Source organism: Pseudophryne corroboree, chromosome 9 (assembly GCF_028390025.1).
Source record: "Pseudophryne corroboree isolate aPseCor3 chromosome 9, aPseCor3.hap2, whole genome shotgun sequence".
NCBI classification, from domain to species: domain Eukaryota; kingdom Metazoa; phylum Chordata; class Amphibia; order Anura; family Myobatrachidae; genus Pseudophryne; species Pseudophryne corroboree.
Window position 1 is genome coordinate 4,312,410 of NC_086452.1, and position 23,165 is coordinate 4,335,574.

Sequence of the window (23,165 nt, forward strand, 5' to 3'; positions counted from 1 at the left end):
AAGAGAATAGGGTATACATTGCCCGTACTTGCCGACATCCGGGGGAGAAGAGAATAGGGTATCCATTGCCCGTACTTGCCGACATCCGGGGGAGAAGAGAATAGGGTATACATTGCCCGTACTTGCCGACATCCGGGGGAGAAGAGAATAGGGTATCCATTGCCCGTACTTGCCGACATCCGGGGGAGAAGAGAATAGGGTATACATTGCCCGTACTTGCCGACATCCGGGGGAGAAGAGAATAGGGTATACATTGCCCGTACTTCCCGACATCCGGGGGAGAAGAGAATAGGGTATACATTGCCCGTACTTGCCGACATCCAGGGGAGAAGAGAATAGGGTATACATTGCCCGTACTTCCCGACATCCGGGGGAGAAGAGAATAGGGTATCCATTGCCCGTACTTGCCGACATCCGGGGGAGAAGAGAATAGGGTATACATTGCCCGTACTTCTCGACATCCGGGGGAGAAGAGAATAGGGTATACATTGCCCGTACTTGCCGATATCCGGGGGAGAAGAGAATAGGGTATACATTGTCCGTACTTCCCGACATCCGGGGGAGAATAGAATAGGGTATACATTGCCCGTACTTGCCGACATCCGGGGGAGAAGAGAATAGGGTATCTATTGCCCGTACTTCCCGACATCCGGGGGAGAAGAGAATAGGGTATACATTGCCCGTACTTGCCGACATCCAGGGGAGAAGAGAATAGGGTATACATTGCCCGTACTTCCCGACATCCGGGGGAGAAGAGAATAGGGTATACATTGCCCGTACTTCCCGACATCCGGGGGAGAAGAGAATAGGGTATCCATTGCCCGTACTTCCCGACATCCGGGGGAGAAGAGAATAGGGTATACATTGCCCGTACTTGCCGACATCCGGGGGAGAAGAGAATAGGGTATACATTGCCCGTACTACCCGACATCCGGGGGAGAAGAGAATAGGGTATCCATTGCCCGTACTTGCCGACATCCGGGGGAGAAGAGAATAGGGTATCCATTGCCCGTACTTGCCGACATCCGGGGGAGAAGAGAATAGGGTATCCATTGCCCGTACTTGCCGACATCCGGGGGAGAAGAGAATAGGGTATCCATTGCCCATACTTGCCGACATCCGGGGGAGAAGAGAATACGGTATCCATTGCCCGTACTTGCCGACATCCGGGGGAGAAGAGAATAGGGTATCCATTGCCCGTACTTGCCGATATCCGGGGGAGAAGAGAATAGGGTATCCATTGCCCATACTTGCCGACATCCGGGGGAGAAGAGAATACGGTATACATTGCCCGTACTTGCCGACATCCGGGGGAGAAGAGAATAGGGTATCCATTGCCCGTACTTGCCGACATCCGGGGGAGAAGAAAATAGGGTATCCATTGCCCGTACTTGCCGACATCCGGGGGAGAAGAGAATAGGGTATACATTGCCCGTACTTGCCGACATCCGGGGGAGAAGAGAATAGGGTATACATTGCCCATACTTGCCGACATCCGGGGGAGAAGAGAATAGGGTATACATTGCCCGTACTTGCCGACATTCGGGGGAGGCGAGTATGGGGAACGCCAGAGAGGTGAAGAAGGGAAAAGACAGAGAGGTAAGTAAGGAGGAGGCATATCTATAATGGGTGCACATGGGCCCCGAGGTCCAGGGGGCCCAACCCGCACACACTGCACCCATTTGTTTAATACTTACCTCTCTAGAGTCCCCGTCGGAGCCATCCGTTCTCGGCAGCACAATAGAGTCTGCACACTAGGGGGTACAAACTCTATTGAGCTTTCTGAAAACTCCGGAAACGGTGGCCATTTTTCCGGCGTTTCGCGCATGCGCATTAAGAAAATCTTCAGTAAAATGGCTGCCACGCCATTTTCCTGGAGGTTCGTGCATGTGCAATAGAGTCTGTGCTCAGACTATTGCCGCTGTGGAGAAGGACGGCAGCACCGGGGAACGCCGAGGGGGTAAGTATTAAATCCTTGTGCATCGTCAGATGGAGGGGGCCGCTGATGCAGAAGGCTGCACACGAGCCTCCTCCTCTCTTGGGCCTCCTCCTCTCCTCTCTCTGGCTCCTGGACAGAGAGGTGAGTAAGGAGGGAGCCAGAGAGGTGAGTAAGGAGAAGGGCAGAGAGGTGAGTAGGGAGGAGGCCAGAGAGGTGAGTATTGAGAAGGTCAGAGAGGTGAGTAGGGAGGAGGCCAGAGAGGTGAGTAAGGAGGGAGCCAGAGAGGTGAGTAAGGAGGAGGGCAGAGAGGTGAGTAGGGAGGAGGCCAGAGAGGTGAGTAAGGAGAAGGGCAGAGAGGTGAGTAGGGAGGAGGCCAGAGAGGTGAGTAAGGAGGGGACCAGAGACGTGAGTAAGGAGGAGGGCAGAGAGGTGAGTAAGGAGGAGGCCAGAGAGGTGAGTAAGGAGGGGACCAGAGAGGTGAGTAAGGAGGGGACCAGAGAGGTGAGTAAGGAGGGGACCAGAGACGTGAGTAAGGAGGAGGCCAGAGAGGTGAGTAAGGAGGAGGCCAGAGAGGTGAGCAAGGAGGAGGCCAGAGAGGTGAGTAAGGAGGAGGGCAGAGAGGTGAGTAAGGAGGAGGCCAGAGAGGTGAGTAAGGAGAAGGGCAGAGAGGTGAATAAGGAGAAGGGCAGAGAGGTGAATAAGGAGAAGGGCAGAGAGGTGAGTAAGGAGGAGGCCAGAGAGGTGAGTAAGGAGGAGGCCAGAGAGGTGAGTAAGGAGGAGGCCAGAGAGGTGAGTAAGGAGGAGGCCAGAGAGGTGAGTAAGGAGAAGGGCAGAGAGGTGAGTAAAGAGAAGGGCAGAGAGGTGAGTAAGGAGAAGGGCAGAGAGGTGAGTAAGGAGAAGGGCAGGGAGGTGAGTAAGGAGGAGGCCAGAGAGGTGAGTAAGGAGGAGGGCAGAGAGGTGAGTAAGGAGGAGGCCAGAGAGGTGAGTAAGGAGACGGGCAGAGAGGTGAGTAGGGAGGAGGCCAGGGAGGTGAGTAAGGAGATGGGCAGAGAGGTGAGTAGGGAGGAGGCCAGAGAGGTGAGTAAGGAGGAGGGCAGAGAGGTGAGTAAGGAGGAGGCCAGAGAGGTGAGTAACGAGGATGCCAGAGAGGTGAGTAAGGAGAAGGGCAGAGAGGTGAGTAAGGAGGAGGCCAGAGAGGTGAGTAAGGAGGAGGCCAGAGAGGTGAGTAAGGAGAAGGGCAGAGAGGTGAGTAAGGAGGAGGGCAGAGAGGTGAGTAAGGAGGAGGGCAGAGAGGTGAGTAAGGAGGAGGGCAGAGAGGTGAGTAAGGAGAAGTGCAGAGAGGTGAGTAAGGAGAAGGGCAGAGAGGTGAGTAAGGAGAAGGGCAGGGAGGTGAGTAAGGAGAAGGGCAGGGAGGTGAGTAAGGAGAAGGGCAGAGAGTTGAGTAAGGAGAAGGGCAGAGAGGTGAGTAAAGAGAAGGGCAGAGAGGTGAATGTGCAGAGAGGTGAATAAGGAGAAGGGCAGGGAGGTGAGTAAGGAGAAGGGCAGAGAGGTGAGTAAGGAGAAGGGCAGAGAGGTGAGTAAGGAGGAGGGCAGAGAGGTGAGTAAGGAGGAGGGCAGAGAGGTGAGTAAGTAGAAGGGCAGGGAGGTGAGTAAGGAGAAGGGCAGAGAGGTGAGTAAGGAGAAGGGCAGAGAGGTGAGTAAGGAGGAGGGCAGAGAAGTGAGTAAGGAGAAGGGCAGAGAGGTGAGTAAGGAGGAGGCCAGAGAGGTGAGTGAGGAGAAGGGCAGAGAGGTGAGTAAGGAGCAGGCCAGAGAGGTGAGTAAGGAGAAGGGCAGAGAGGTGAATAAGGAGGAGGGCAGAGAGGTAAGTAAGGAGAAGGGCAGAGAGGTGAGTAAGGAGGAGGCCAGAGAGGTGAGTAAGGAGAAGGGCAGAGAGGTGAGTAAGGAGGAGGCCAGAGAGGTGAGTAAGGAGGAGGCCAGAGAGGTGAGTAAGTAGAAGGGCAGAGAGGTGAGTAAGGAGGAGGGCAGAGAGGTGAGTAAGGAGAAGGGCAGAGAGGTGAGTAAGGAGGAGGGCAGAGAGGTGAGTAAGTAGAAGGGCAGAGAGGTGAGTAAGGAGAAGGGCAGAGAGGTGAATAAGGAGAAGGGCAGAGAGGTGAGTAAGGAGAAGGGCAGAGAGGTGAGTGAGGAGAAGGGCAGAGAGGTGAGTGAGGAGGAGGCCAGAGAGGTGAGTGAGGAGAAGGGCAGAGAGGTGAGTAAGGAGGAGGCCAGAGAGGTGAGTAAGGAGAAGGGCAGAGAGGTGAGTAAGGAGAAGGGCAGAGAGGTGAGTAAGGAGGAGGGCAGAGAAGTGAGTAAGGAGAAGGGCAGAGAGGTGAGTAAGGAGGAGGCCAGAGAGGTGAGTGAGGAGAAGGGCAGAGAGGTGAGTAAGGAGCAGGCCAGAGAGGTGAGTAAGGAGAAGGGCAGAGAGGTGAATAAGGAGGAGGGCAGAGAGGTAAGTAAGGAGAAGGGCAGAGAGGTGAGTAAGGAGGAGGCCAGAGAGGTGAGTAAGGAGAAGGGCAGAGAGGTGAGTAAGGAGGAGGCCAGAGAGGTGAGTAAGGAGGAGGCCAGAGAGGTGAGTAAGTAGAAGGGCAGAGAGGTGAGTAAGGAGGAGGGCAGAGAGGTGAGTAAGGAGAAGAGCAGAGAGGTGAGTAAGGAGGAGGGCAGAGAGGTGAGTAAGTAGAAGGGCAGAGAGGTGAGTAAGGAGAAGGGCAGAGAGGTGAATAAGGAGAAGGGCAGAGAGGTGAGTAAGGAGAAGGGCAGAGAGGTGAGTGAGGAGAAGGGCAGAGAGGTGAGTGAGGAGGAGGCCAGAGAGGTGAGTGAGGAGAAGGGCAGAGAGGTGAGTAAGGAGCAGGCCAGAGAGGTGAGTAAGGAGAAGGGCAGAGAGGTGAGTAAGGAGCAGGCCAGAGAGGTGAGTAAGGAGAAGGGCAGAGAGGTGAGTAAGGAGAAGGGCAGAGAGGTAAGGAGCAGGCCAGAGAGGTGAGTAAGGAGAAGGGCAGAGAGGTGAGTAAGGAGAAGGGGAGAGAGGTGAGTAAGGAGGAGGCCAGAGAGGTGAGTAAGGAGAAGGGCAGAGAGGTGAGTAAGGAGGAGGGCAGAGAGGTGAGTAAGGAGGAGGGCAGAGAGGTGAGTAAGGAGAAGGGCAGAGAGGTGAGTAAGGAGAAGGGCAGGGAGGTGAGTAAGGAGAAGGGCAGGGAGGTGAGTAAGGAGAAGGGCAGGGAGGTGAGTAAGGAGAAGGGCAGAGAGGCGAGTAAGGAGAAGGGCAGAGAGGCGAGTAAGGAGAAGGGCAGAGAGGTGAGCAAGGAGGAGGCCAGAGAGGTGAGTAAGGAGGAGGCCAGAAAGGTGATTACGCTTGGGCACGCCTGCCTTTTTCCTGACACTCCCATAAAATGGCCACTTACCACCCACAAATGTTTGCTTCCTGTCAATCAGCCTGCGTTCACCAATTGATTTTAAAAAACGCTGATTTCTTTTGCAACGTGGCCTCGCGCTTGCGGCATTATGAGTTGTATGCATGCACAGTCATTCAATAATCGTCCACCTTGCAAATTTGCACAACATCAATCAGGTCTGATCAGACGCTTAGTTTGGCTGGGGATCATACCTGTCCACAATACTGAATGGACTATCAGGAAAAATGTGGCCAAACAAGAGTAATGTGTGATACGCCCCTATCACGTGGCTGTTCTGAGGTGTAATATGGGAAATGGACAGTAGGACATTCTGATGTTTGTAGTGCTGCTGCTGATGTCCGGGTCTCTCTCACCAGGTCTGTGTATCTGCACAACAATAAACTGACTGACGCTGGGATACCGGACAACATGTTTAATCGCTCTGACAATGTGGAGATCCTTATAATGTCCAGCAACTTCCTGAAGTACGTTCCCAAGCACCTGCCCCCTGCACTGTACAAACTGCACCTGAAGGTACATCTGCTGCATGTGACCTGAATGAAGCCCTAAAAAGGTCTACAGCCAATAAGTAGACCACTAATGGTCACCATGCATTAGGTCGACAGGGTGAAAATGTTGACATGACAAATGGCCAACACATTTTTTTATTATAAATCATTTTTTTCAGCTTATTATTTATACTTCCACGTGGACTACGATGGGGAATAGTAACCTGTGTGGAACGCAGCGGTAGTGGAGCGCGGCACCTTGCCCGAAGCATGGCCAGCTATTGGGGCTGGTTTGTGGCAGAAAAATGCCAAAACACGATTTCCATGTCGACCTTTTGACCGTGTCAACCTAATAAATGTTGACCATTAGTGGTCTACCTATTACCTTTTTAGTGTAGCTCTAATAATCCACACCCGGAAAGAATAAGGTGGTCTTCTATATACAACATCTAACATTGCAGCCGTCTCTGGTGCTGGAATACACAATACCCATAACCGTCAGTCCCTTGGAATAGTTGTGGCTGAGGTCAGCGGTAATACCTATGTAATACCTCCCAACATGACCTCTCCAGGAGGACACAATGCTCTGCTCCTGCACTTCCCTCTTACTGTATGATTACCATCACCTATGCTGTACCCTAATACTGACCCAGTGCTCATACCTATGTCATACCTCCCAACATGACCTCTCCAGGAGGACACAATGCTCTGCTCCTGCTCTTCCCTCTTACTGTATGATTACCATCACCTATGCTGTACCCTAATACTGACCCAGTGCTCATACCTATGTCATACCTCCCAACATGACCTCTCCAGGCGGACACAATGCTCTGCTCCTGCACTTCCCTCTTACTGTATGATTACCATCACCTGTGCTGTACCCTAATACTGACCCAGTGCTCATATCTATGTCATACCTCCCAACATGACCTCTCCAGGAGGACACAATGCTCTGCTCCTGCTCTTCCCTCTTACTGTATGAATACCATCACCTGTGCTGTGCCCCAATACTGACCCAGTGCTCATACCTGTGTCAAAAACCACAACATGACCTCTCCAGGAGGACACAATGCTCTGCTCCTGCACTTCCCTCTTACTGTATGATTACCATCACCTGTGCTGTACCATAATACTGACCCAGTGCTCATACCTATGTCATACCTCCCAACATGACCTCTCCAAGAACACAATGTTCTGCTCCTGCACTTCCCTCTTACTGTATGATTACCATCACCTGTGCTGTACCCCAATAATGACCCAGTGCTCATACCTATGTCATACCTCCCAACATGACCCTCTCCTGGAGGACACAGTGATCTGCTCCTGCACTTCCCTCTTACTGTATGATTACCATCACCTGTGCTGTACCCTAATACTGACCCAATGCTCATACCTATGTCATACCTCCCAACATGACCCTCTCCAGGAGGACACAATGCTCTGTTCCTGCTCTTCCCTCTTACTGTATGATTACCATCACCTGTGCTGTACCCTAATACTGACCCAGTGCTCATACCTATGTCATACCTCCCAACATGACCTCTCCAGGAGGACACAATGCTCTGCTCCTGCTCTTCCCTCTTACTGTATGATTACCATCACCTGTGCTGTACCGTAATACTGACCCAGTGCTCATACCTATGTCATACCTCCCAACATGACCTCTCCAGGAGGACCCAATGCTCTGTTCCTGCTCTTCCCTCTTACTGTATGATTACCATCACCTGTGCTGTACCCTAATACTGACCCAGTGCTCATACCTATGTCATACCTCCCAACATGACCTCTCCAGGAGGACACAATGCTCTGCTCCTGCTCTTCCCTCTTACTGTATGATTACCATCACCTGTGCTGTACCCTAATACTGACTCAGTGCTCATACCTATGTCATACCTCCCAACATGACCCTCTCCTGGAGGACACAGTGCTCTGCTCCTGCACTTCCCTCTTACTGTATGATTACCATCACCTGTGCTGTACCCTAATACTGACCCAGTGCTCATACCTATGTCATACCTCCCAACATGACCTCTCCAGGAGGACACAATGTTCTGCTCCTGCTCTTCCCTCTTACTGTATGATTACCATCACTTGTGCTGTACCCTAATACTGACCCAGTGCTGATACCTATGTCATACCTCCAACATGACCTCTCCAGGAGGACACAATGCTCTGCTCCTGCTCTTCCCTCTTACTGTATGATTACCATCACCTGTGCTGTACCCTAATACTGACCCAGTGCTCATACCTATGTCATACCTCCCAATATGACATCTCCAGGAGGACACAATGCTCTGCTCCTGCAATCCCCTCTTACTGTATGATTACCATCACCTGTGCTGTACCCTAATACTGACCCAGTGCTCATACCTATGTAATACCTCCCAACATGACCTCTCCAGGAGGACACAATGCTCTGCTCCTGCTCTTCCCTCTTACTGTATGATTACCATCACCTGTGCTGTACCCTAATACTGACCCAGTGCTCATACCTATGTAATACCTCCCAACATGACCTCTCCAGGAGGACACAATGCTCTGCTCCTGCACTTCCCTCTTACTGTATGATTACCATCACCTGTGCTGTACCCTAATACTGACCCAGTGCTCATAGCTATGTCATACCTCCCAACATGACCTTTCCAGGAGGACACAATGCTCTGCTCCTGCTCTTCCCTCTTACTGTATGATTACCATCACCTGTGCTGTACCCTAATACTGACCCAGTGCTCATACCTATGTCATACCTCCCAACATGACCCTCTCCAGTAGGACACAATGCTCTGCTCTTCCCTCTTACTGTATGATTACCATCACCTGTGCTGTACCCTAATACTGACCCAGTGATGATACCTATGTCATACCTCCCAACATGACCTCTCCAGGAGGACACAATGCTCTGCTCCTGCTCTTCCCTCTTACTGTATGATTACCATCACCTGTGCTGTACCCTAATACTGACCCAGTGCTCATACCTATGTCATACCTCCCAACATGACCTCTCCAGGAGGACACAATGCTCTGCTCCTGCTCTTCCCTCTTACTGTATGATTACCATCACCTGTGCTGTACCCCAATACTGACCCAGTGCTCATACCTATGTCACACCTCCCAACATGACCTCTCCAGGAGGACACAATGCTCTGCTCCTGCACTTCCCTCTTACTGTATGATTACCATCACCTGTGCTGTACCCTAATACTGACCCAGTGCTCATACCTATGTCATACCTCCCAACATGACCTCTCCAGGAGGACACAATGCTCTGCTCCTGCTCTTCCCTCTTACTGTATGATTACCATCACCTGTGCTGTACCCCAATACTGACCCAGTGCTCATACCTATGTCATACCTCCCAACATGACCTCTCCAGGAGGACACAATGCTCTGCTCCTGCTCTTCCCTCTTACTGTATGAATACCATCACCTGTGCTGTGCCCCAATACTGACCCAGTGCTCATACCTGTGTCAAAAACCACAACATGACCTCTCCAGGAGGACACAATGCTCTGCTCCTGCACTTCCCTCTTACTGTATGATTACCATCACCTGTGCTGTACCATAATACTGACCAAGTGCTCATACCTATGTCATACCTCCCAACATGACCTCTCCAAGAACACAATGCTCTGCTCCTGCACTTCCCTCTTACTGTATGATTACCATCACCTGTGCTGTGCCCCAATACTGACCCAGTGCTCATGCCTATGTCATACCTCCCAACATGATCTCTCCAGGAGGACACAATGCTCTGCTCCTGCACTTCCCTCTTACTGTATGATTACCATCACCTGTGCTGTACCCTAATACTGACCCAGTGCTCATACCTATGTCATACCTCCCAACATGACCTCTCCAGGAGGATACAATGCTCTGCTCCTGCTCTTCCCTCTTACTGTATGAATACCATCACCTGTGCTGTACCCTAATACTGACCCAGTGCTCATACCTGTGTCGAAAAACCACAACATGACCTCTCCAGGAGGACACAATGCTCTACTCCTGCATTTCCCTCTTACTGTATGATTACCATCACCTGTGCTGTACCCTAATACTGACTTAGTGCTCATACCTATGTCATACCTCCCAACATGATCTCTCCAGGAGGGACACAATGCTCTGCTCCTGCACTTCCCTCTTACTGTATGATTACCATCACCTGTGCTGTACTCCAATACTGACCCAGTGCTCATACCTATGTCAAAAAAACAACAACATGACCTCTCCAGGAGGACACAAAGCTCTGCTCCCGTACTTCCCTCTTACTGTATGATTACCATCACCTGTGCTGTACCCTAATACTGACCCAGCGCTCATACCTATGTCATACCTCCCAACATGACCTCTCCAGGAGGACACAATGCTATGCTCCTGCACTTCCCTCTTACTGTATCATTACCATCACCTGTGCTGTACCCTTATACTGACCCAGTGCTCATACCTATGTCATACCTCCCAACATGACCCTCTCCAGGAGGACACAATGCTCTGCTCCTGCTCTTCCCTCTTCCTGTATGATTACCATCACCTGTGCTGTACCCTAATACTGACCCAGTGCTCATACGTATGTCATACCTCCCAACATGACCTCTCCAGGAGGACACAATGCTCTGCTCCTGCACTTCCCTCTTACTGTGTGATTACCATAACCTGTGCTGTACCCCAATACTGACCCAGTGCTCATGCCTATGTCATACCTCCCAACATGATCTCTCCAGGAGGACACAATGCTCTGCTCCTGCACTTCCCTCTTACTGTATGATTGCCATCACCTGTGCTGTACCCTAATACTGACCCAGTGCTCATACCTATGTCATACCTCCCAACATGACCTCTCCAGGAGGACCCAATGCTCTGTTCCCGTACTTCCCTCTTACTGTATGATTACCATCACCTGTGCTGTACCCTAATACTGACCCAGTGCTCATACCTATGTCATTCCTCCCAACATGATCTCTCCAGGAGGACACAATGCTCTGCTCCTGCTATTCCCTCTTACTGTATGATTACTATCACCTGTGCTGTACCCTAATACTGACCCAGTGCTCATACCTATGTCATACCTCCCAACATGACCCTCTCCAGGAGGACACAATACTCTGCTCCTGCTCTTCCCTCTTACTGTATGATTACTATCACCTGTGCTGTACCCTAATACTGATCCAGTGCTCATACCTATGTCATACCTCCCAACATGACCCTCTCCAGGAGGACACAATGCTCTGCTCCTGCTCTTCCCTCTTACTGTATGATTACCATCACCTGTGCTGTACCCTAATACTGACCCAGTGCTCATACCTATGTCATACCTCCCAACATGACCCTCTCCAGGAGGACACAATGCTCTGCTCCTGCTCTTCCCTCTTACTGTATGATTACCATCACCTGTGCTGTACCCTAATACTGACCCAGTGCTCATACCTATGTCATACCTCCCAACATGACCTCTCCAGGAGGACACAATGCTCTGCTCCTGCACTTCCCTCTTACTGTGTGATTACCATAACCTGTGCTGTACCCCAATACTGACCCAGTGCTCATGCCTATGTCATACCTCCCAACATGATCTCTCCAGGAGGACACAATGCTCTGCTCCTGCACTTCCCTCTTACTGTATGATTACCATCACCTGTGCTGTACCCCAATACTGACCCAGTGCTCATACCTATGTCATACCTCCCAACATGACCTCTCCAGGAGGATACAATGCTCTGCTCCTGCTCTTCCCTCTTACTGTATGAATACCATCACCTGTGCTGTACCCTAATACTGACCCAGTGCTCTTACCTATGTCATACCTCCCAACATGACCCTCTCCAGGAGGACACAATACTCTGCTCCTGCTCTTCCCTCTTACTGTATGATTACTATCACCTGTGCTGTACCCTAATACTGATCCAGTGCTCATACCTATGTCATACCTCCCAACATGACCCTCTCCAGGAGGACACAATGCTCTGCTCCTGCTCTTCCCTCTTACTGTATGATTACCATCACCTGTGCTGTACCCTAATACTGACCCAGTGCTCATACCTATGTCATACCTCCCAACATGACCCTCTCCAGGAGGACACAATGCTCTGCTCCTGCTCTTCCCTCTTACTGTATGATTACCATCACCTGTGCTGTACCCTAATACTGACCCAGTGCTCATACCTATGTCATACCTCCCAACATGACATCTCCAGGAGGACACAATGCTCTGCTCCTGCACTTCCCTCTTACTGTATGATTACCATCACCTGTGCTGTACCCTAATACTGACCCAGTGCTCATACCTATGTCATACCTCCCAACATGACCTCTCCCGGAGGACACAATGCTCTTCTCCTGCTCTTACCTCTTACTGTATGATTACCATCACCTGTGCTGTACCCTAATACTGACCCAGTGCTCATACCTATGTCATACCTCCCAACATGACCTCTCCAGGAGGACACAATGCTCTGCTCCTGCACTTCCCTCTTACTGTGTGATTACCATAACCTGTGCTGTACCCCAATACTGACCCAGTGCTCATGCCTATGTCATACCTCCCAACATGGCCTTCTCCAGGAGCACACAATGCTCTGCTCCTGCACTTCCCTCTTACTGTATGATTACCACCACCTGTGCTGTACCCTAATACTGACCCAGTGCTCATACCTATGTCATACCTCCCAACATGACCTCTCCAGGAGAACACAATGCTCTGCTCCTGCTCTTCCCTCTTACTGTATGATTACCATCACCTGTGCTATACCCTAATACTGACCCAGTGCTCATACCTATGTCATACCTCCCAACATGACCCTCTCCAGGAGGACACAATGCTCTGCTCCTGCTCTTCCCTCTTACTGTATGATTACCATCACCTGTGCTGTACCCCAATACTGACCCAGTGCTCATACCTATGTCATACCTCCCAACATGACCTCTCCAAGAGGACACAATGCTCTGCTTCTGCTCTTCCCTCTTACTGTATGATTGCCATCACCTGTGCTGTACCCTAATACTGACCCAGTGCTCATACCTGTGTCATACCCCCCAACATGACCTCTCCAGGAGGACACAATGCTCTGCTCCCGTACTTCCCTCTTACTGTATGATTACCATCACCTGTGCTGTACCGTAATACTGACCCAGTGCTCATACCTATGGCATACCTCCCAACATGACCTCTCCAGGAGGACACAATGCTCTGCTCCTGCTCTTCCCTCTTACTGTATGATTACCATCACCTGTGCTGTACCCTAATACTGACCCAGTGCTCATACCTATGTCATACCTCCCAACATGACCTCTCCAGGAGGACACAATGCTCTGCTCCCGTACTTCCCTCTTACTGTATGATTACTATCACCTGTGCTGTACCCTAATACTGACCCAGTGCTCATACCTATGTCATACCTCCCAACATGACCTCTCCAGGAGGACACAATGCTCTGCTCCTGCTCTTCTCTCTTACTGTATGATTGCCAGCACCTGTGGTGAATGGAGTAATGGATAAGAAAGGTGTTCAGCACAGGTTAGAGCAATCATACAGTAAGAGGGAAGATCAGGAGCCGAGCGTTCTGTCCCTTCTGGTAAGGGTTATGTTGGGAGGTATGCAGTATACAGCTGTGACCTCTGCTAGTAATATACATCTATCTACAGTATGTCTATAGTTCGCCAGCATGTGGTCATGTAGGAAAGGAAATACCAGGCCTGACAAATATAGTATATCCCACCTATGCATGTGCTATTCAGTAACTGCTCATTTGCTGCAATTGTATATATACTGTATATATATTGTAGAACGGGCACTGGAAGTAAGGACTCGCAGGCAGGTATTCCGGTTACATCCACAGTGTCATTACTGGCATCAGACACTGTAGCACGGCATACACAGGCTTAGGCCTGGTCACACAGGTACATACAGAAAATAAGCAAAGAAATGCATTAAGTCCCAGCACTCCTCCATGCTCAATAGTTAGTCCGCTGCCGTGGCTGCAGCCACACATGCCGTGCTCTTCTGGCACAACCGATGTCCACAGTCCCTGACACTACAAGCTGAACCCTACTCACTGGCCTCTAACAGGCATCACTGCCATGTGCATTTGGTGAATGGGACTTTTAAACTTCTCTCCTGCCTCTGACTTCATGCTGTCTCTTGGTGAACTGGAAAACCCGGACCTCTGTTTCTCCAGTTGCAGCTGTGCAATCCAGAAAGCCCGGAGCTATAAATATCCACTGCAGGTGCAGAATGTGCAAGTCTTGTTTTATACTTCCTTGGAGGGAGGTGATCCCACAAGAATGTGGTCAGTTGTGGTGAGACACATATCCTCTCCCCACAATAAATATATATATTTATATATAATATGTACTTTGTTGTCAGGTTATATATGTGTTGTACTGTCCTGCCTTCGCTGTCACATTATATATGTGCTGTGCTGTGACATTATATACGTGCTGCGCTGTCACATTATATATGTGCTGTCCTGCCTGTGATGTCATGTTATATACGTTCTGTTATGTCACATTATATACGTTCTGCGCTGTCACATTATATATGTGCTGTCCTGCCTGTGATGTCAGGTTATATACGTTCTGTTATGTCACATTATATACCTGCTGTGCTGTCCTGCCTGTGTTGTACTGTCACATTATATACGTGCTGTGCTGTCACATTATATACGTGCTGTGCTGTCACATTATATATGTGCTGTGCTGTGACATTATATATGTGATGCGCTGTCACATTATATATGTGTTGTGTTGTCACATTACACACGTGCTGTCACATTATATACGTGCTGTGCTGTGACATTATATACATGCTGCGCTGTCACATTATACACGTGCTGCGCTGTCACATTATATATGTGATCTGCTGTCACATTATATATGTGATGTGCTGTCTGTGCTCTTGGGTTATATACGTGCTGTGCTGTCCTGCCACATTATATATGTGCTGTCCTGCCTGTGATGTCAGGTTATATACGTTCCGTTATGTCACATTATATACCTGCTGTGCTGTCCTGCCTGTGTTGTACTGTCACATTATATACGTGCTGTGCTGTCACATTATATACGTGCTGTGCTGTCACATTATATACGTGCTGTGCTGTCACATTATATACGCGCTGTTACAAAATATGTGTACTGTGCTGTCACATTATATACGTGCTGTGACATTATATACGTGCTGTTACAAAATATGCGTACTGTGCTGTCACATTATATACGTGCTGTCACAATACATAGATTTGTGCTGTGCTGTCATATTATATCCGGGCCGTACTGTATATGGCTGTAGTAACACTCTCTGTCTCACAGAACAATAAGCTGGAGAAGATCCCGGAAGGCGCTCTCAGTCAGCTGTCTAACCTGCGTGAGCTCTACCTGCAGCACAACCTCCTGACCAATGATGGGATGAACAATGAGACATTTGGGTGAGACCCCTCTTAGGAACTCGCTCACATTCACTACTGAGGTCCAATAATATATAAGACCCTATACAGTACAGCCAGCGGTGTTGTATCTATATGTACACGGAATCATGTTATATAGGTGCGGGCAGACTAATATATAAGACCCTATACAGTACAGCCAGCGGTGTTGTATCTATATGTACACGGAATCATGTTATATAGGTGCGGGCAGAATAATATATAAGACCCTATACAGGTCAGCCAGCGGTGGTGTCTCTGCATGTACACGGAATTATGTTATATATGTGTGGGCAGAATAATATGTAAGACCCTATACAGTACAGCCAGCGGTGGTGTCTCTGCATGTACACGGAATTATGTTATATATGTGTGGACAGAATAATATGTAAGACCCCTATACAGTACAGCCAATGGTGGTGTCTCTGCATGTACACGGAATCATGGTATATAGGTGCAGGTAGAATAATATATAAGACCCTATACAGTACAGCCAATGGTGGTGTCTCTGCATGTACACGGAATCATGTTATATAGGTGTGGGCAGAATAATATGTAAGACCCTATACAGTACAGCCAGCGGTGGTGTCTCTGCATGTACACGGAATTATGTTATATATGTGTGGACAGAATAATATGTAAGACCCCTATACAGTACAGCCAATGGTGGTGTCTCTGCATGTACACGGAATCATGGTATATAGGTGCAGGTAGAATAATATATAAGACCCTATACAGTACAGCCAATGGTGGTGTCTCTGCATGTACACGGAATCATGTTATATAGGTGCGGGCAGAATAATATGTAAGACCCTATACAGTACAGCCAGTGGTGGTGTCTCTGTGCTCTTGACTCTGTTGCTCCACCAACCACTATTCACCCTCGCAAATTAACACCTCAACCCTGGCACACCAAATGCACCAGATATCTGCAAAAATGCTCACGTACTGCTGAGTGACACTGGAGGAAATCACGCTCTAAGGCAGACTTCCTCCATTTCAAACTTATGCTCTCATCCTTCAGTGCTGCCCTTTCTCTTGCTAAACAGTCATACTTCAAGAACCTCATCTCCTTCCAGTCTTCCAACCCCCGGCGCCTCTTTGCCACTCTCAACTCACCCCTCTGCCCACCTCCACCTCGTCTCCCTTCCTCACTCTCTGCTCTTGACTTTGCCAATTACTTCACATCCAAAATTGACTCCATACGTCAGGACATCACATCACACCAGTCCATCAGTAATCAGCTTTCTCCTATCCCTTACCAACCCTCCCCATCCCTCGCACCTACTCTGTCATCTTTCTCTCATGCATCTGGAGAGGAAGTCATGGCCCTCATTCATTCCTGTCCCCTCACCACCTCCCCACTTGACCCTATCCCCTCTCGCCTCCTCTGCTACCTCTCTCCTTCTGCTTGTTCCCATCTTTCCCACCTTCTCAATCTTTCCCTCTCATCAGGCACTGTCCCCTCTGCCTTCAAGCATGCACTCATCTCTCCTATTCTTAAAAAACCTACACTTGATCCAAACACTCTCTCCAACTACCGACCCATCTCTCTCCTCCCTTTTGCCTCCAAACTCCTTGAGCGTATTGTCTACAACCGTCTTACTTCCTTTCTTTCCTCACACTTACTGCTTGACCCATTCCAGTCTGGCTTCCGTCCTCTCCACTCCACTGAAACTGCCCTCACTAAAGTATGCAATGACCTCCATGCTGCTAAATATAAGGGACACTACTCTATACTTATTCTACTTGATCTCTCTGCTGCTTTTGACACTGTGGACCATCCTCTCCTACTGCAAATTCTTCACTCCATTGGTCTACGTGACACTGCCCTCTCTTGGCTGTCCTCCTACCTTTCTGACCGTTCTTTCTCTGTCTCCTCTCATGACTCCACCTCCCCCTCACTTCCACTAACTGTATGGGTACCCCAAGGTTCTGTCCTTGGTCCTCTTCTCTTCTCTCTCTATACGTCCTCACTAGGTAAGCACATCAGTTCTTTTGGTTTCCAATATCATCTCTACGCTGATGACACCCAAATCTATCTTTCCTCTCCAGACCTCTCCCCTGCTCTCCTCACTCGTATCTCCAACTGTCTATCTGCTACCTCTTCCTGGATGTCCCAGCGCTTTCTTAAACTTAACATGTCTAAGACCGATTATTATCGGGGGTGTGGCCTGGCTGTGGATGCAGGAGGTTGTGCTGCACTCAAGCTCCTGCCACAGTAGCAGTTTAACTGCTCATTTGCCCTACAAACATAACTGGTACCCTTCATATACCCTACTCAGACCCCCCCAGCACTGAACAGGGCGGTTGCGGAGCCGGCGGGTGCCCCCTGGACCCGTGCGGGTTGCGGCCTACCCCGCCAGCTGGAGCCGGGACCTCGCGTTTGGAGCTGCCCCGGACCAGAAGTGCGGCGCCCTGCGGCGGAGAGACGGGCCGGAGCTGTCCCCAACACCCCCAGAGCCCCCGCACCACTCACCACTCGTCACCTCGTCCTGGTGAGTCTATACCTGGACGATCCGCTCTGTGCGGCGGGTCCCCGTGTACCCGGCGGCTGGCTCCGTTGCGAGAGGGAGTGCGGCGCCGGTCACGTGGTGCCGCTCCCGGGGCCGGACGCGGCCACTGACATAACCAAAGCTCACAGCGTGCCCCAGGAGACCCCGCTCCGGGGAAGCCAGCCACTGCCACCACTGAAAATATCCCGCAGACAGGGGATACATAAGGCCCATTACAGGCACCTGGAGGTAGCAGCCTGGCGGCGCCATCTTAGATCCTGGCAGACACCACTGGCAATTGGGAATAGGAGCCTGCCGACGCCATTTTTATATCTGGAAAGGCGCCCATACTAAGAGTGCTGTATAGCCCTGCTGCCAAATAGGGTGTAGGTGACAGGGGCTGTTGACACAGGATCCCAACCACCCCACTAGTTATAGGGGACGAGCTGCACATTCTTTGCCTGACATAGGGAACTGAAGCTCCCCCTGGTGGACCCCTGCTACATCTCACCTCCCCTACTGCTACACTTGCTTGTATTATAACAAAACAACTTGCCTATAACTAGCCACCGCTGTGTGACCACCATGTCCCCACCCAAAAGGAAATAGACGCCTCCTCCTGCAGCCATGTAGGGCCGTCTCGAGGGATGATGGCTGACGCCTTCTGACACGTTCTACTACCAAAATGACCACAGATCTGTTTGGCTGATTCTGCAATATCTTGCTAGACCCGACACGATAACGCATCCACCCGGACATGTCTGTAACTGCGCGATTCACCGAACGCACTCACCACTGCACCTGACACTCTCTTCTGTATGGTGGCGACTTAGGGATCAGTGAATATCAGCCCCAAGCTCTGGGATATGGGACCGAGGGAGTGCTCAAAGTGTGACCTGTGATACTGAATCGCCCATCACATCTGCCCCAACGCCTGTCGCATAGGTTTCGACGCCCACATCCCCTTCTTATTACCCATGAGTCGCAGGAAACGTAGGGGAGTGAAAACCTCTATTTGTCAGTCTGAAGTCACCCCCCGCTCAGACCTAAGGCGGTTTCTCAATCTCCGGAAAGATACAGTTATGTCGACTCCACCGACGCCTTCCTCTCCGGCACATTCCGAGAGGGCAGAGAAGCAAGGCGAAAACAGAGTGACTACACCAGATAGGAACTCCACTGGACAGCAAGACATGCAGAAGGTCCTCACCCTCCTGCAGACCTTGCCCACTAAGGCGGACTTCACATCTTTGGAGAGTAAACTCCGAGATGTGGTCCACTCTGAGGTGTCCTCACTTCGGTCTGAACTGACTCAGCTGGGTTCTCGAATTGAAACATTGGAGACCAGGGGAGATGAATCCAACGCTTTCCAACACGCACTGGTGGATACTATCAGACTTCAAGCAGAAGAGATTCAGAACCTGCACGACCATCTTGATGATATAGACAACAGGGGACGTAGGAATAACCTGCGAGTGAGGGGCATTCCTGAAGACATACCACAGCAAAGCATCCCAGATGTCCTCAACAAGATCTTTGGTGCAGTCCTGGAAACCGACCCGAACGACCCCATTGTTTTCGACAGGGCACACAGAGCACTGCGTCCCAGAGGCTTGCAGTCCGACCGACCAAGAGACATTATTTGCCGCCTTCACTACTACAGCCAAAAAGAAGAGATAATCAGGAAACTCCGGAACGCCGGAGACCTAGACTTCAACGGCGCACCTATCCATGTCTTCCAGGACCTTTCTCGCCACACCCTACAGTCAAGACGTCAATTAAAACCCCTAACAGACGCCCTCCGTAAAAACAACATCAAATACAGGTGGGGTTTTCCGTTCAGCATCACAGCGACCAATGACGGCAGGTCTGCAATGATTCTGACCCCCGAGGATGTCGCCCCCTTCTGCTCCACCCTATCTATTGACCCAGTACAGGTCCCTGAGTGGCAATCCGTAGGCTTGAGGATACGCCCCCCCCAACCTCCCCGGGCTGACATACCTTTCCAAACAGTGGGATCTCCTTCAGCAGCACAGAAAAGGAATCGCTCCCTTCCGTCCCCTCTGTCTTCATCTTCTCCCTCGGCTGCGAAGACCTGATCGCCCCACCTTTAAAATGGCAACCTTTCCTCGCTACGCAGGACTGACGGGCACGGAGAGGACTACTCCATTATGTCAAGTCCCCATAGGAGGGTCCATGGCTCCTATATGAAGACTGCCTCCCTTGAGGCACCATGCAGTTGAGGGGCGCGTTGCCTCTCAGGCTCCCGCCTCTATATTTGATAGTCCCGTCATGCCCGAGGGACCTAGACATTTTAACTTCCCGAACAGAGTGAGATTTAAGCAACTCTGCCACGGTATTTACTGTATTATCGTAGCTCGGGTAATGTACTGTTCCTAATGTGGTGGCATGCAATGTTCACATTATTGTGGTTATTAATTATGTTCCATTGATATAGTTCGTGTGGGAGGGCGGATCCGTTCCCCCCCTCGTTACCCCATTTGCACCGCAATGTTTGGTCCTGGAAGGATCGATGGGGACACTGTCCCCGTTGTTCGTATCACCAGGAGCGGTGTTACGTCTTCACATGTTCAACTGTTCTATATTGCTATGTTTTTCTGTTCTGTTGTTCTTCCCCTATCCCTTTCTTTCTCCCCTCCTCTTCTTCAGGTTCTCTCTTCCCTTCCAAAATTACCTAGACTCACCAATGCCCAAACCCTACTCTATGCTGCTGGGATCTCGGGAAGACCAGATTTACTATTTCTTTTTGGAACGGGTAAATGACGCTACTAAAAGTGGTTTCTATTAATGGCCGGGGACTCAACATTCCTGAGAGGCGGTCAAGGGCCTTACGAGAATTGAAAGCCGAAAAAGCAGACGTTGCCTTTGTGCAAGAAACCCACTTTAAAGAGGGAGTGGCCCCCTCTCTCGGGAATCGAGACTTCCCTACAGGGTATTTCTCCAATAACGTTGATGGTAAGACATTGGGGGTAGCGATTCTGATCGCCAAGCATGTTACCCTCGCTGATGTTGTTTGTCATCAACTTGTCCCCGGCAGGGCTCTACTTATAAACTGCACCATTGCTAATAGAGCTCTTACATTTCTCAATGTTTATGCCCCCAATAAGGCACAGCCAGGCTTTTTGGAAAGAGTCCTCACGCTAGCCCAACCTCATATTAATGGGATTCTGCTTTTTGGCGGGGATTTAAACTGGTCTTTGGAGCCCCGATTAGACTCCTCCAACCCCTCCCCAAGGTATTCGGATAAATTACACCGTAGGGTCCGGAAGATTCTACATAACTTCCAACTTATAGATGTCTGGAGGATACAACACCCCTCCACTAGGGATTTTAGCTTTTATTCACACCCTCACAACACTTACACTAGGATTGACTACTTATTTATCCCGCATAGATTTTTGCACCTGGCTGAGGTATCTGCTGTGGGCAACATGTCCTGGACAGACCATGCTCCCGTCTCTCTGGGGGTTCGCCTGTCCCCTGCCCGCCCGAACTCCTACACGTGGAGACTAAACGAGATGATCATCCAGGACCCCGGTTGCCAGCAGCAGATCAGAGAGGCGATAGCCGATTATATTGAGGTCAACGACACAGAGGAGATCTCTAAGGTGGTAGTTTGGGAGGCACACAAATGTGTAATAAGAGGAAAACTCATTCAACTGGGCGCCCATAGGAAAAGACAACATATGGCGGCACGGGAGGCCTTGTTACAAAGAATTCAAGCCTTAGAACTTCTCCATAAATCCACCATGTCAGATGAAAACCTTCAATCATTACTAATGGCTCGGAAGGAATTAGACTCGCTTATGTCCCACAGATTGAAGTTAGAGGCTAGAAAATGTCGTAGTCGCTATTTCCTATGGGGGAACAAGCCTGGGAAGCTGCTAGCGCGGGCTCTCCAGGCTCAACGCGCGGCATCTTTTATATCTAAAGTAAAATCTCATACGGGAACAACACAACACACCACGACAGAGATAGCAGCAGCTTTCCGACATTATTATACCCAATTATACAACCTAAGAGACTCCACGGAGGCAGAATCTGATCTTTCCCGAAAGGCCTCCATTGCAGAGTTTTTAAGGGAAATTAATTTCCCCACTCTTACACCTGAAGAAGTCGAGTCACTTGAGAACCCCTACTCTCTGGCAGAGCTCGAAGAAGCTGTTAAGACCACCCCAAATGGCAGGAGCCCGGGCCATGACGGCTTCTCTTTAGCCTACTATAAGACATTTGGAGATGTTTTGCTACCTATGATGCTTAGAGCTTTTAATCAGGTTTCAGACCAGTCCTCCTTCTCCCTCCAGTCTATGCTCGCACATATCACAGTGATACATAAGGAGGGCAAAGACCCGTCACACTGTTCCAGCTATAGACCCATTTCCCTACTAAACGTAGACTTGAAGCTCTTCGCCAAATTAATGGCGAATCGCTTAAAACTCTTCCTTCCAAAACTGATACACTCGGACCAGGTGGGTTTCGTTCCGGGCCGCGAGGCCAGTGACAACACCAGGAAGGTTCTCGATTTGATTCATTACGCATCAACTTGTAAATCCCCCTCCATCCTCCTCTCAACAGACGCAGAAAAAGCGTTTGACAGGGTGGACTGGGATTTCCTATTGGGGGTGCTGGAACACATGGGCATGGGCATGGTGGGCCTCCAGAGAATTAGGGCCCTGTATTCTGACCCCGCTGCTCGCGTACGTATCAATGGTGAACTATCAGACCCGTTCCAGATACGGAATGGGACTCGTCAGGGGTGTCCTCTGTCACCACTTATTTTTGTGCTATGCATGGAGACCCTGGCGAGGGCCATTCGCCAGAATGTTAACATCACCGGGCTGCAGGTGGGGAGGACGGAGTACAAGCTTGCCCTATTTGCAGATGACCTCCTTGCAGTGATTTCTAATCCTTTGACCTCTATACCCAATCTTCTTAAAGAGTTCAAGCGGTTTGGTACTCTCTCCAATTTTAAAATTAATTTATCAAAATCTACAGCAATGAATTTAACACTAGACCAGACCAGCCTCCAAGTACTACAATCTATCTCGCCCTTTGCATGGCATCCATCACAATTAAAATATTTAGGAGTAACCCTTCACAAGGATCTTTCCCAAATTTACCAATTGAATTTCCCCCCACTCCTATCAAAACTCCAATCTGATCTCTCCAAATGGGGCGGGGAAAAAATTTCATGGATAGGGAGAATAGCAGTAATCAAAATGAATATTTTACCCAGAATTCTTTACCTACTACAAACTCTGCCTGTTACTATTCCTCGATCATGGTTCCTCTTACTACAACGAAAGATCAGAGACTACATTTGGGCGGGGCGAAAACCCCGATTTAAGCATGAGATCCTCTTTAGACGGAAACAT

The 23,165-nt window shown here is 50.0% G+C and overlaps 1 protein-coding gene across 2 annotated transcripts in view; it reads left to right on the forward strand.

The window, feature by feature from the left end:
* Positions 1–23,165, forward strand: part of PODN (podocan) — a 213,581-nt gene that overhangs the window by 79,194 nt on the left and 111,222 nt on the right. For both annotated transcript variants that reach the window (XM_063938900.1, XM_063938899.1), the window contains exons 6-7: positions 5,736–5,892; positions 15,165–15,280. In XM_063938900.1, the coding sequence (XP_063794970.1) occupies positions 5,736–5,892; positions 15,165–15,280 (273 nt within the window). The remainder of the gene's footprint in view (positions 1–5,735; positions 5,893–15,164; positions 15,281–23,165) is intronic.